Source organism: Drosophila mauritiana, chromosome 2L (assembly GCF_004382145.1).
Source record: "Drosophila mauritiana strain mau12 chromosome 2L, ASM438214v1, whole genome shotgun sequence".
Classification (NCBI taxonomy): Eukaryota; Metazoa; Arthropoda; class Insecta; order Diptera; family Drosophilidae; genus Drosophila; species Drosophila mauritiana.
The window spans coordinates 19,938,588-19,952,732 of record NC_046667.1 but is presented as its reverse complement, the minus strand read 5'-3'; the positions used below and the strand labels follow the sequence as shown (position 1 = coordinate 19,952,732).

The 14,145-nt window shown below is 41.9% G+C and overlaps 1 protein-coding gene across 1 annotated transcript; it reads right to left on the bottom strand.

Annotated features, from left to right (window-relative positions):
* Window positions 1-8,116: 8,116 nt before the first annotated feature.
* On the bottom strand, window positions 8,117-8,742 carry LOC117146512. Its single transcript, XM_033312779.1, has 2 exons — window positions 8,464-8,742; window positions 8,117-8,405 (listed from the first exon to the last, which is right to left on the bottom strand). Exons 1-2 carry the CDS (start codon window positions 8,594-8,596, stop codon window positions 8,254-8,256), a joined length of 285 nt encoding a protein of 94 aa, XP_033168670.1. The 5' UTR covers window positions 8,597-8,742; the 3' UTR covers window positions 8,117-8,253.
* Window positions 8,743-14,145: the final 5,403 nt, after the last annotated feature.

The following is a 14,145-nucleotide window of genomic DNA, read 5'->3' as shown; positions in this document are numbered from 1 at the left end:
TTAGTATTTGATATCTTTTTCGTCTTTCTTCTATTATGACTGGACCCAATATTTATTTTTATATTAACCTCTCTTTCAAACCAGCATTTATACATGCGCTCCTTAATTCGATTGACACTTTTTCACGCCTTGTTCGTTTTCGTTTCGACGAATGCAATTTTGCGCCGCAGTCGCAGGGCAATCAAACTTCATTATAAAGCCAACTCCCAGAGCTGCCACTCAATATTTATGCAAATTTCGCGAGCAGCAAAAAAATGAAAAAACAAAGAAATGTGAACTTTTGGGATAAGAAGTGCAAATTGCACAGAAACTGCAGTGGCTGTGAAAAATATGTGCGGCCAAGAAAAATGCCAAGGAAACAACAAAATATAATCAAAGTGAGCCTCGGCGATAAAGTGACACGAATTCCTGATTGCCACTATGCACTTTAAGTTATGAGGCTAAATTCAAAATCAAGAGAATATGATTAGTAATTAAATAAATTTTTATAAAATTATGAGTTGATCGTTGAAACGTATTTTACCACAGCTACGTCAACAAAATGCTACACAGCTAACAACAAACTTGACTAAAGTGGGCATACTGTTGGTTATGCTTTTGATACCCTGTGACCACTTTTTGATAGCTTGCTGATGGAGCAAAGCGGAACTTGGCGGAACTGGGCCCTCTTCCCCCGGAGTGCCTTCGCTCTTGGCCGGATGCCTCTGTTGTGGTTGCCAGCCCAAGACACCAATGCGGAGTTGCCCCTTTGCCTTTCCATCCTCCTCGCCAAGCAATCGACCCGGCCAAAGGCAGCAGCAGAAAGCCAAATGCATTAAGGGGGCGTGGCTGCGGCTCAGGCGCCGGCGTTGGCATAACTTTCAAAAACTAATTAAGCCAACTTAAGTGCGGAGCAGCTTGGCAGTTGCTCCGGGCTGCGAGTGGGAGTGGAAGTGGGAGTGGCCGGGATCGCTGCCTGGCCTACCAGGCATTTCAATCAAGCGTCGCCACAAGGGACGCCTCCCGGACTTGGCCACCGAATTCCAGGGCGATTGGAAAATGCAGTCAGATTGCTCAAGTAGAGGAAAGAAAACTGGAGGTACAGTTGGCGAATAATTAAACTCACAGGTGAATGAGAAAGAAATATTCATTTAAATCCTAACCATGATCTATAGAAATACGTATTTCAATATTTTTGAATACGTCTTTATTAGAATCTGCAGAAAAAAGGAAGTCATGGAATAGAATTTAGATTGTTTTTTATTGCTTTCTCTTTTTACCAATTCCGAAATGAGCCCAATCCTAATTAGAAATCCGACCATCGCCAGGAGTTGAATATTTGGAGGATTCCGCTAGCTTGCGTTCCTGCAATGGTGTTGATTTAGGTTCACTTTAGCGTAAAATGAATGTCCCACTTCAAATAAAAGTCGCACGCTGTAAATCACAGAGCAGATGGATGAGGCAGGGGCAGGGGCAGTTGGTTCCCCGAGGAGAATCTGGTGGGGAGCCAGGAGCCAGGAGCAGGATCAGGAGCTGGAGGAGCCGCAAGTGCGGCGGAGCGTTCTCTATTTGTGTTTGTGACACTTTGCCGGCAACAAGGAGCGACAACAGCACTTGAATGCGCCGCATGAAACTGGCTTGCACTTGAGTGGCAAGTTTAGCAGGGAGGCAGCCGAAAATGTCCAACGGCGACGAGGTCGTTGAGGATGACGAGGACGACGAAGACGACAACGACGAGGATGAGAACGAGGATGAGGGCCATGATGATGACAACAAGGACAATGTCGTCCTTCGCACCGCCACTGCCCGCTGCCACCGGAAGTGGCCTGCCGCAAGTGTCAGCGGTCGGTGGGCGGCCAACACTCTTCATAATTCGCTGTCAGTACCGGTCCTGGATCCGAACACCCCCCCTGCCCCGCCAACCCCTCGTCCTTCGGCACTAAATGACACTTTATAATTGTGCGCCTCAGTGCGAAAGTTTAACAATAAATTGAAAAGTTTCCACTGCTGCTGCTGAAGTCAAGCCAGGAGGCGAAAGGCGTTTCTTATTATCCTTTTTCGGCTTGCTGATGCTGAGTGTGCTTGCGAATTTTAAATGTGCATTTTACAAATGTTACTTGTGGTCTTAACGCCACCCCTGTGTCCTGCAACTTGGCTGGAAGTTTTGTTTCGGCCCCTAGTTTTTGCCGGCTGTTGGTGCTCGGATTATTAAAGCCAGCACAACTTGAACTTCTCAACTGGCTCAAAGCTAACGAGTTGGCCCACAAACTTAAGAAAAATAAAGGGGATAGCCAGGCGGAAAACAAACTCTTTCGGACCTTTGGCGAACAGTTGCACATTTACTTTTAATGACAAAGCAATTTTTGGTGGCAAGAGTGTGGTATTTCATTTGAAAAATAGCTTTACAATCGCAGTTCCAACGGAAATGGAACTGCAAACACTTTACGTATATTTTCTAATTTTCTATATTTTCAATTCAACTTCAAACGCTTATATAGTTCCCAATTTGCAAAAGAGTAACTATCTTCTGCCATCATCACAACTATAATCTATTAAACTTTTGGCCTTTCAAAGCTCCCCGCTTGCGTAGCTTCATTAGTTTAGTTTGGGAAGGAAATTGTAATGCCAATTACACGCATAATTCGCACAATTACAGAATGTCGGAATTTGTGCCCCAAAAGGAATTTAATGTCCGCAACCTCGAAGAAAAAGTTGGTGGCGATAAAGTATAAAGTGCCATCTAAGCCGGGCAATGGCGAAAAGTTGCAGCTTTAAACTTGCATCCAAGCCGAGCCAAACAGCTGCCGACAAAAGCGGCGCGGATTATGGCCAAAACCGGTCCATGGGATCCAATACCATTTCTCCTCCCTTTATGCCCATAGCTGCCGGTTGGTTCCGGTTGCCATTTACAAGAAAACAATGGCTCAAAGTTACTTGTTTTAGTTTTTTTTTAGATTTACCCTGCCTTTTCCCGTGGAAAATGCGTGCAATGTGCGCTCGCCCCGAAAAAGGATAAAGTTGTGAAATAAAAAAAAAATGATGCCAGCGGAGCCGCAAAACTAAAAACTTTTTCATGACACTGGCCGTGTTGCAAGCTGGCCGCCTTTGGGGGTTCTGTTTGAATAATTTTGGGCGAGGATATATCCTTTTGGGCTGGGTTTATCTCAGGAATTTAGGTGAAGTCTTCTTGTTTATACTTATTTTCGCATCCTAGGCTATAAGGATATCGCTAGATATTCGTATTTGTATAGCTAACAGCGTTAAGAAAAACAATTCAAGAGCTGCAAGCGCATTTTAAATTTCCTAACTTAGGGCTTCTCTATAAAATCTTCTACTTGCAAACTTAATTTTGTATGCATTTTGTGGCTACTCCAATGGAAGCGAGGTGTAACTGGAATGGCACTTATTATTATTTTTATTTTTATTTCCCAGCCAGCGGTCATAAAAGTGCCATAAAAATGCCCGCACAATGGTGCGGTTTTAGCCAAGAAGATTTGCCCGGACTCGCTTGAATTTCGAACCGAAATGCACACACACACACACGGCAAACAAATCGGAGTTTACGGCTGACCAAGTGACCACATAATTACACTTTGCACTTGCCCCAGTTGCCCGATTTGCTTTGCCGTGCCGTGCCTTGCGGTCTGCCCGCCCGATGCCAATTATAAGCCATAATTTAACAAATTAAGCCTCATTACACACGCACCCACACACACACACATGCAGCTAACCGCAATCCACTGCAGTCCGCCTGTTGACACATGACCCCGGCCACCTGGCCAGCAGCACCACCATTCACCACCCACCTCCTAATCCTTTTGCGCCACCCCAAAAATCCATGTTGCTTGTGGCTGGCCCAATTGCTCATAACTCAAAACGCACTCAAAGAAACCCAGTCCCAAGTTGATTTCCTAGTTGGAAGAAGGCGCTGAAAGCTGGAATTGAAACATCAATCGATGGGCTATTAATAAATGCCGTCAGGCGGACTGGGAAAACCACTAATACCATTTGAAATAGTGTTACTTAAAACACTGCGGAAGCAGGTGGTTTAACTCCATTAAAGTAGACGTTTTAAAAAGACCATGCATTGATTAGGGGGAGCTGTACCATTCGTACTGTTTTCCAAGTGATAAAACAAATGAGCTCGATCTAAGCTCACTCGGAATTATAATCATAATCTTTCGAAACACTTTCGTGCAGGCAATGTAGCCCAAGTGAGTCGCTAAGGCGACTTTAAGTGCATTCATTTTAGAAATCCCTCAACTAAATCAAAGTTAAACATTTTATTAGCTTACCCGGCGGAGTCACAAAGCAACTTTCAATTAAATAGCTGGCTGGTTGGCTGGTTGCCTGGTTGGCATCTGGCCTCCTCGCATTCCCGGCCCGGCGGAGAACTCCTTGCGGATTTAGAGACGTCAAACAAAGGAGCGCCAGAATAACCCGTAGACCCGCCCGACCAGGCCATGAATTCATTTTAAAAATTGCAGCTAGAAAACAAAAGGACCTGCCATTGTGCAATTAAAATTGTATGCCACTGGGGAGCCGGGGAGAAGCAGAATCAGCTCAGCGCCCAAGTAGATGGCAAGAAAAAGGAGCTTTTCGAGGACGAAATGTGGGTGAAATGTGGTGGCTGGCTGGCGATGGGCGATGGGCTGTGGGCGGTGGGTGGTGGGGCGACACAAGGCAGCTGCCTGCCGATAAGAGAAATTAAAACAAACAGACGCCGCTTGCCTTGCGACTGTACAATCTGCACAATTTCCAAAGTGACACACAGGGCAAAGCAAATACCAGGACACCAGGACAACAGGACACGAGGCCAGGACACCCTCTCTGAATCGGCTACCAACCAAACACAAACGAACAGAACCGATCCGATCCGATGATTCAATCCTGGCCAGCTGGCCGTGTTTACGGGCGTATCATGACAGTTTCCCCCTGATCCTTGTTCCTTCATACCCTTCATATATATTCTTCCCATGCAATACCTGGTGATTGTAAAACACAGGGATATAGATGACATGGCTAATCAGTGATTAAATACTACAAAGTGTCTTTATTTCTTACGGAAGTAGATGGAGTATAGACATTAGGACTAGGATCATTCCGGTTTATTATCAACATAATCAACACTACTTTTGCCAGGGTATCTAGAGGTCGAGTTACTCGATGGTGCCTTTCCGACTACTACTTTTTTCTTGTCCCTCGTCCTGTTTACTTTGCTGGCCCTGCCTCATGTGCTTAAAGTTGTCACAAGTTGTCGGGTCCAGTTCTTGGGGAATCCCCCCGCAGGGCGGCTGCACTTGTCGTGCGGCTTGAGTCCCCAATGATATCGCATAAGTTTTTCAATTTTGTGCGTTATTAGAAGCGATTAGAGCGGAATGCTGTTGGGATGGGTGGATGGGAATGAGGGAGCTGGGTACCATAAACACTTCACAGCAATTGGCAGCTGGCTAAATTTGCTGTGAGAGTAAACTTTTCATCGCCAGTAACAAGAATCAGGATGCCGAATATTGCAGACGACTGGGGGATTTTCCCCATGCAAAAAATCCCCATTATACTTTACAATTTACAAGCTGCGACCGTAATGAACTTTGTGTAAGGTATTTTAAATACAAAATGAAATGACGCTTGTTACGCAATGATAATTCCACTATTCTATTGAACGTGAACAACAACATTCCTCTTCCATCGCAAAGTCCTTGCCTTTCATCTACTTGTGTTAATTAATGGTTGGCCCCATATCTCAGCCCTCAATTTTCTAATTCCCTGCATAATATGTAGAACTGGCTGGCTGCCTAATGACCAGCTCCCAACGTTTTGTCTAATCCCACGACAAATCTCGCCCAACTACGTCCCACGCTGCGTATGCGTGTCATAAACATTCCCTTTCAGCCGAGCAGCCAATTCAGAGGAATGCGGAAACAAAAGACCGCAGAAATTAAACGACAGGCGAAGTGGATGTGGATGCGAAGCCAACGCATTTGCCAGGAACGCCCAAATAAAAGATTACGCCATAAACACATTTATCTGACCCTGAGACATAAAATCCTGCGCCCTCGATAGCATTTTATAACTCAGCAAAGTGCCATAAGCCACAAAGGCTAGGGGCTGTTGGCCGAAACAGCCTCCTCACGATGAATTAAAACCGCAGCTAGTAAAAGTTAACAACATTTCAACTTGGCCACTGATAAGTCGACCCAAAAAGAGCGCAAAAACAAAACCCAAAACAACAAACGAAATAGAAAGGAAAGCGAAAGCAAACCCTAATGAAGCATAAAAAATGTTTATGGCCATGGAAAACTAAAAGCGAACAACAACAACTGTAAGCAAAAATAGGGCAGAGTTCTATAGTCGACTATTAGATACCCGTATAGAATTGGAAAAATTAATTTTGGAAGGGATAGACAAACAGATCGATTCTGATAATGATCCTGATCAGGAATATATATACCGCTTAAAATTAATTATATACTTTCCGAAGGATCCTGTATACTTTTTACTCTACGATTAACGGTGGTAATAAAATTGAAGCCATTTAAGGCATATAAATAAAATATGTGGGATAAAAAAACAAAAACAAAGGAAAGTTAAAAGCACAAATAGGAACATCCAGATAGAAAAACATATAATCCTGCAGGAAGTCCATATCATGACAGTGAATAGTTGAAATGGGGCATAACTAATTGGTCAATCGGTAATTTGATTATTAGACTTGAAGGTACCCTGTTATCAACTCCATTTTAAAAAATACTAACCATTCAAAAATATATTTTAATAAGCATAAATAATTGTAAAAGGAGGTAATAAAGAAGCTTACTTAAGCTGTACTGATTTTATGGTTTGTGTATGCAGTTTATAGGATAATTTATTTTGGCATATCCTAACTTTTTATACCTGCTTTGGCCACAAAAACAAAAAGAAAAAGGCAAAAACCAAACGGAGTGAAATGAGGACAAAACGCATCCGAAAAAAAGTGTTAATGAACAAAGTAATGAGTTCCAGTGCCGAGTTTTGGGCCACAAAACATTTTATGACACCAACAGCAAAACACCAGGGGGACTGGGCCAAACCGACGGGAAAAGTGGGAAAACCAAGGAAAACCAGGGAAACCCCACCGAAAAAACCACCCGGTAGCACAGAGGGAAAGTCGGAGTCGCCGCATGAAGCAATAAATAATCACCAAAGTTTCGCTGAATCGAATTATCACCCCCTGAGGTGTAGTTCCGTAATGAATTTGTTTTGGGGTTTTGCTCCTTCGCCCAGGCATTTAGTTTCATTATGCTTCGCAGTGGGTCCCTCGATTCTGCGACTGCGTGGCCACCAGTCGCCAGTTCTCCAGCTCTCCAGTGCTCCAGTGCTCCCCAAACTGAAACTGCAACCTCGGAATTCGTTTGTGTTCAGCCCGCTTGGTCTGTGAGTTGTTGTTTGTCCGGCTGCTCCACTTTTTGCTGGTTTTTGTTTCACAAAGCTGCCGCAGCAAATAAATCTGATTTGATGTGTAAACGCAGAGCGGACAACAACACGCTGTCACTCGTCCCTCGGTTTGCACTGAGGTTTTCCGATTTTCCCGGCGCTGTTTGCTGTCGCCGTTTGATTGCAGCCATGGCCCAAATTACAATTGGCAGTCGCAGCGCAAAAAGCCGAAGCGTTTGCCATTTTAATTGCAATTGGAAGTTGTCGCCTTTGGCCAAGGGAAAGTTTATTTTGATGGGCAAATTATTTTGGCTATTGTTGTTGTAAAACATAGAAGTTATTCGGTCTGATGGGGTTTCATCAGACATTTTTGTTTTAAATGGCAAAAAAATACTATATTTCATCGATTTTGAATAAAATGTTTTTCAAATCCGTGATAGGTATTGCTTATGTAGAAAGAGAATTAAGTTTTAAAATGCAGTGTATGCTTCCAAAACACAATTAAAACACCACTGGGCTTATTCGTTCAGACCTCATTATCTCGGGTCAGACAACTAGAAAGAGCTGATGTCATCAATTTAATATAGAAGTGATTGTGGTTTTCCGAAGTTTTCTTAAGTCAGTATTATGTGCTCCATATAATCGGGGTAGGTCGGGTTTTCACTTGCTATGCCGACTTAAGACATAGTGAAACAGGTCATCTTAAAAAATAACGAAGGTCGTGTAAATAGCTTATTTCATTTATTTTATTATTATCAATTTGTATTCATAGAATATTAATTTTGTGTAAATATTGCTATACATCATATGAGTATAGAGAAATTGCACGGGTCAGACTAGACTTCAGTGTTGAATACCACCCTATTGCTGGTTCACTTCGATGGTGTAGAATCGCAAGGTGCCAATTTGACTGGTGAAGCAGGCAACATAAGGGATTGTCAGGACGAAACACATTTGGGTTCGCGTGCCACCCTTGACGGGAAAGTCCTGGCCAGTTCGTTGACTGTAGGCAGCTGCAATGACGGTTGAAAGTTAATTGTGTTTACCTGGATGAAAAGACCGGATTCTTACCACGTATTTGGGATAGAGTTATTGAACGATGCGGCGAATCGCTTTGCGAGTTTTTGAAAACTGCTCGCAAGTCGTCCAGAATGGTGGGATGTTTCCGCTGCACCTTATAGAAAAAGTCATCCATTGTAGCCATGGATCTATTTATACAAAATATATATTCCTGGTTGGTGGTGATATGACGTGTGTGAACTCTGCAATCGGTCGGTGCAGTCTAAACTTCCGAACTCCGGAAGGCAGACAGCAGTCCCCAAATAAACAAAAAAGTTACACAGTACAGGTCGCGCTCTATGTGGTGAACATATGGTTTTTTTTTATCTTAATGGTTTTATTTTTAAGTTTCTAAAGGTAGGAAATTTGATTATATGCTTATTTACATATATTTACTTTATTATATGTAAGTACCTAACATAAATAATTAAATTCCACTAATAATACAATTAATTAAATCAATTTAACAAAAATATAACTTGTACAAATTTAAATACTTTAACTTACAAATAAATATTAAAGGTGGTACCTTTATGTAGAGATCACTGTAAAACCGGTTTCCGACAAACAGCCGGTCTTATCAATGCGCTTTCCCTTCGACAATTATCCCTTTCTCACTCTCTCTTTCTCCGATTTTCCTCTCTCCCAAAAACACACAGTAATTTTAATTTTGGGTGGTGCCTCTTACTCTCCACTTGATCGTTTTGGTGGTGGGAAACCCAATCAGGCGGAGAGAAAACTCTCTCCATTTTATCCAAGACCCAAACCAACAGCAATGCCAGTCTTATAGAAACGAAGAAAGGTTGGAAAACGCAGGCCACTGACCGAATATTTAACGAAATTATTTTCCATACATTTTTAATGGACGGACGGAACACAACCCTACCCAAACTCGAAGCAACCATAAAAACTTTGCTTCTCTTTTTGCGACAGTCCTGGGGCAACATAAAAATGAAGCACTACAAAAAACGCTGGGAAAAAACAAGGAAAATGGCTTCACACGAAAAAGTTGTGCTGATTTTCACACTTGTGGCAACCGAAGTAAGAAAATAATTACAAACTTTGGGGCGAGGCATCAACAACGAGAGTAAATAGTATTAAATTCAAATTATTTACACCACTTCATCTTCCTTCACTTCCATGGCAGCACAAAAGTCGCATTCGGATGGCAAGTGGAAAACAAGGTGAAATTGTGCAAGCAAAGGAGGAAATAGGGAAAAACTTGAAAGTCATTTTAATTTAAGTTGTTCAACATTTCAACACTTTCCCAAACAAATTTAGCATGGCCTAAGGCTCAAAAAACTTACTGTAACTTAAATTTCTTGGCCCCTTAGGCTGTTTCATGTGAACAGAGCAGAAATATATTTCTTATATAACTTTATATCTGTATAGATATATTTTGCTTCCACATACATACTATTTAGAAAGAGAGTTGGGTATAGTTTATAAATATAGTTTAGGTATATACCTATACTAGGTATTTTTGTTTAGAAAACCCAGCCAATTCAATTATAACTTAAGGAGCTTAAAGTGCGGGGCTCATGTTACGATTGCCAGCTTATTTGCTGTCATAACTTGAAGCTCATTAAAACGCATTCATTACCGAAAGGGGTATCAAACTTTCAAACTGAAACGCACACATGCTTGCACCCAGTTGACCTCTTGTATTTCATGTGTCTGCATTGTGCATTTTGTGTGAATAAAAAATGTGTGCAACGAAAATGAAATTTGCAACGGAAGTTATTTCACGGCTTGGAGAGCCCGCCCCCAGCGCCACGCTTTTCCACGATTTTCCGCCGCTTTCCACCCGCCCAGCACGTCAAAACTAAGTAACGAAGTAACGAGCTGCAGCCAGGAGTTAGAGTTGAAGGAATTAAGCAGCATAGCAGACTGTCAGTATGGGCACGCCCACTCACATCCTGCGTAATTGGTTTCAAGTTGCAACAAAACAGGGCAACAAATTTAATTAACATAAAATATGAAAGGGCTGCACAACAAACCAGCAAAGCAAATAAATTCGAAGTGCCGAGCAGAAGAGGGGCAAAACATGCAGCATGGGCATTTTCCTCGTGTTTCGTCCAGGGAATGTGCTCAGAAAAATAATCAAAGTAAATAAAGCAAAATTTTCATCACGTGTGGACTCATTTATTAATTCCATGCCATTTGTGCTCTTGATTTACGCCCTCCACATAAACATCGTAATAAATGGAGCCGTTGAAGGATATTGAATTCCGCAGGACCTTCGACCAAAGGCACACGTGTGCGCACAAACAGGAAAACACAGCACAATTTCCGATTTTGCATTAATAAATGGAGTTTCTCCTATTTTCGGGTCAAGCATTTCGATTTATTTCCAATTTAAACTGAGAGCTAAAGTTTCCTTGGCTTTACAGGCATGCATGAATAAATGAAGCAGAAATTGCTTGTTTCGGATTATTGGAATATATTTGAAGGGGGCGAAATATCAGAAACTGATGTGCTTATAGGTACGCAATTTAAGGACTTTCATGTATTTAACTTCGAAATCAGTAGTACTAACTTGAGTGCATTAACAGAACTAAATGGGATAATGCATATTAATTAGTATATAATGCATAGCTTATTTTAAGACGAAAATGTGCCTCTAGCTTTAACTTTTGCAAACCTCTCTTCTAGTACAATTGTATCCGTGTTTGATCGCATTTTTTAGTTTCAGTGTCTGATGTCAGAATATTTCGCAATTCGGCAGAAAAGTTTGCAGAACATAGTTTATCAATTAACCCAGCCAACGGCTGTCAAGTGCAGTCGGGAAATGTGTGTATTTGTGCATCTGCGATGGCCAAGATGCTTAATTGAGTGCACACAGACACGCACAAAGGCAAACACATCTCAACACCTGGAAGTCCTCAAAGGATGCACCGAATGCACCGAATGCTTGGGGTTAGTCCTCCTCGTCATTGGACTTCACCTCGGTTGCTCGGTGGGAAGCTGTCTCCGCTTTGTGAGCAATCAATTTCAACTAAATGCCGTCTTCATGCATAATTGCTTGCCATTGTGCTAGTGTGTGTGCAGGATGCGAGCGAGGAGTGTGCGTGTGGGCACCACACTGCGTATACTTATCGAGCGTGCTTAATATGGCAATTAAAAGATGATTCCAATTAATAGGAAACACTGTGCTGCGTAATCATGCCACAATATCGCCTTGTTGGACGCAAATCGCATTAGCATAAAGGTCCTTTTAATTGGCATAATAAACTAGAGCTGTCACGATGTGTAGATTCCAGCACGAGCAGCATGCAAATATATCAAATTATGTCTGATTTGGAGGAATCGAAAGAAGCCACTTCATTGATTAATTCGATTTCAATATCATCAAATTAATCATAAAATTCTGGCAGGAGTGATAAGCAATATTAAATAAAATATTTGTGCTTAAATGCCACCAAATGGAATGCCTGAAATGCTTTCAGTAAATTATCATAATAAAGCAGCAAGTCAATTTAACGGACTCGACACGTTTCTTACGTAATTGAGGCTAAATGGCTTGGATGGGATGGCTTTTAATAACATTTTGCCTGGACATAAACTGAATAAAATGTTTTAATCAAATTTACATACATATATTGTAAACTCTTGGAGGTGTAAGCTCAATCTTTATCCAAACTTTATAGCTCTAATAGTTCCCAAAATCCCTGCGTTTATACGGACGGACTTACGGACAGACATACGGACGGACATGGCCAGTGATGTACTCGGCTGTGATCCTGTCAACAATATATGTACACATATCATACCTTTTACATATTTTTCCTTGAATCTAGTAATCTGTATAAAAATACAGCAATACAGCAATCGTCGAGTCCTTGCTCTAAATAATTTATTAGCGTGCCATAATCTATAATTAAATCGTGTAAACTGTCGCAAGCGTTTATGCGGTCGCATTAATATTAATTGCTAATATTTAGGGCCTTTAAATTGCTTAATTAAATTGGCACTTGAATAACAAAAGGAAATTACTGTCGCACTGCGTGCTTGTAGGGTCCGTGTTTCCCTGTGGGTTTTTTAGCCATTGTAAAAAATAATTAACCCGCCGCAAACAATTAATCAGTGACTCTGGCGAACACGCACACATTCGTTCCATTTGCATAAATTAAACAAACTAAAAATGCCATCAACATAATTAGAAATGTGATACCGGGCGCAGTGGATAATTTCGAATTGATTTATGCAAATTACAAGACCACAAAACCGAATGCAAATTTCTCCGATATTAAAAAGAGTCAGCCGGCCAACAAGTATTAAGTAAATAAATTTATAAAAACAAATACGCTCGACTGCGACTTGTTTGGATGTAACCATGTCGAGCATTGCTATTTGTCCCAACTAAATATTTATGCCAGCTGTCCATGTTCCATGTCCATGTCCATGTTCATCTGCATGTCCACTTCCCTGTCCATGTCCATGTCCATGTCTGGTCCGTGGGAGAGGTGCAGCCAAGTGCAAAACCAAATCAACCAAAATGTGCGTAATAAATATTAATTTAATTTTTTGCCGCCCTCCGCCCTTTGCGGCATTGGCATGCTAAATTTCATCAAGTGCATCTGTTAATTTATGCATGTGAACTCGGACATAAATGATTTCGGGTAATAGAAATTTTGATATATGCGCAAATAAGAGAGGAGATACGCCGCAGACATTGTAAAGCAAATAATGGAATGGATCCGAAGTGGCTACTTCAAATGAGGCTATAGAAATAATTACTTTTGGTCTGAAGAACTAAAAAAATAAGTACTGCAATGCATTACTCACTTACTTGAATAAATAGCATCTGTGCATTTGATTTAATCAATATAATCGCAGCTTTCGAGCTGGTTTATTTTCTTTTATAGCTCATGGGTGGCTCTTCCCTTCCACATGTATATCTCAATTAGATTTATTATTTTCACAACACCTTCTCTCTTCCAATAAATTAAATTTAAATTTATTCATCGTACGACACCGTCGTTCTTCACTTAGTTTCCACCGCCTGAAGGTGCACTTTTTCCAGCGCAAATATTAATTTCAGGAACGTTGTGTGAGTTTTAATGAGAACACTCAAAATTAATAAAACAATGCGTACATTAAATGCAAATTGCACAGGCCAGGCGGTGTCAACACGTTGCTCCTGTGTCCTGTGTCCTTCGTCCTTCGTCCTGGGAGCTGGTTCCTCGGTCCAGACAGGACGTTCAAGCTCCCCAAGGAGGAGCGGGGTGAGTGGGCAGTAATTATGAGGACATTATGGGCATTATGCCCGCAATCGTTATTGCGTGGACATGCTGGGACCTCCACGAGGACGAAACTGGCAAGGATGCCGATGTGGCTCCTTGCGGCGTTTCCAGCATTTGCGTTATGCATGAGCCAAGTACACAGAGTACACTGCTGTGTGGCCGCCGTTTCCAGGGACCCCCGCCCGCCCAACTAAACTGCAACAACACTATTTAATTGAAACTAATTTGCCGTTTTGCGGCTGCCATTCAAATACCTCATGTCCCGCGGCCAGTGAGTTGCCCCAAAATGTGGGTCAAGTTATTGCGGCTCCTTTCGAGTAGTTATCCTCATCTTTAAGCAACGCCTTAAAGGGCGCCGCCTTAATTCCTCGCCATACTCGTCTAGCATACATATTGTGTGCGCCAGGAAATGGAGTAGCAGGGCAGCCAGAGTGCCATATTTCTCACC

Excerpts from the sequence above, each read along its gene's own strand:
- LOC117146512 (XM_033312779.1), bottom strand. The coding sequence starts at position 8,596 with ATGGCTACAATGGATGACTTTTTCTATAAGGTGCAGCGGAAACATCCC. Across the intron at positions 8,406-8,463 it reads AACTCTATCCCAAATACGTG|CTGCCTACAGTCAACGAACT; the intron begins GTAAGAATCCGG and ends CCGTCATTGCAG.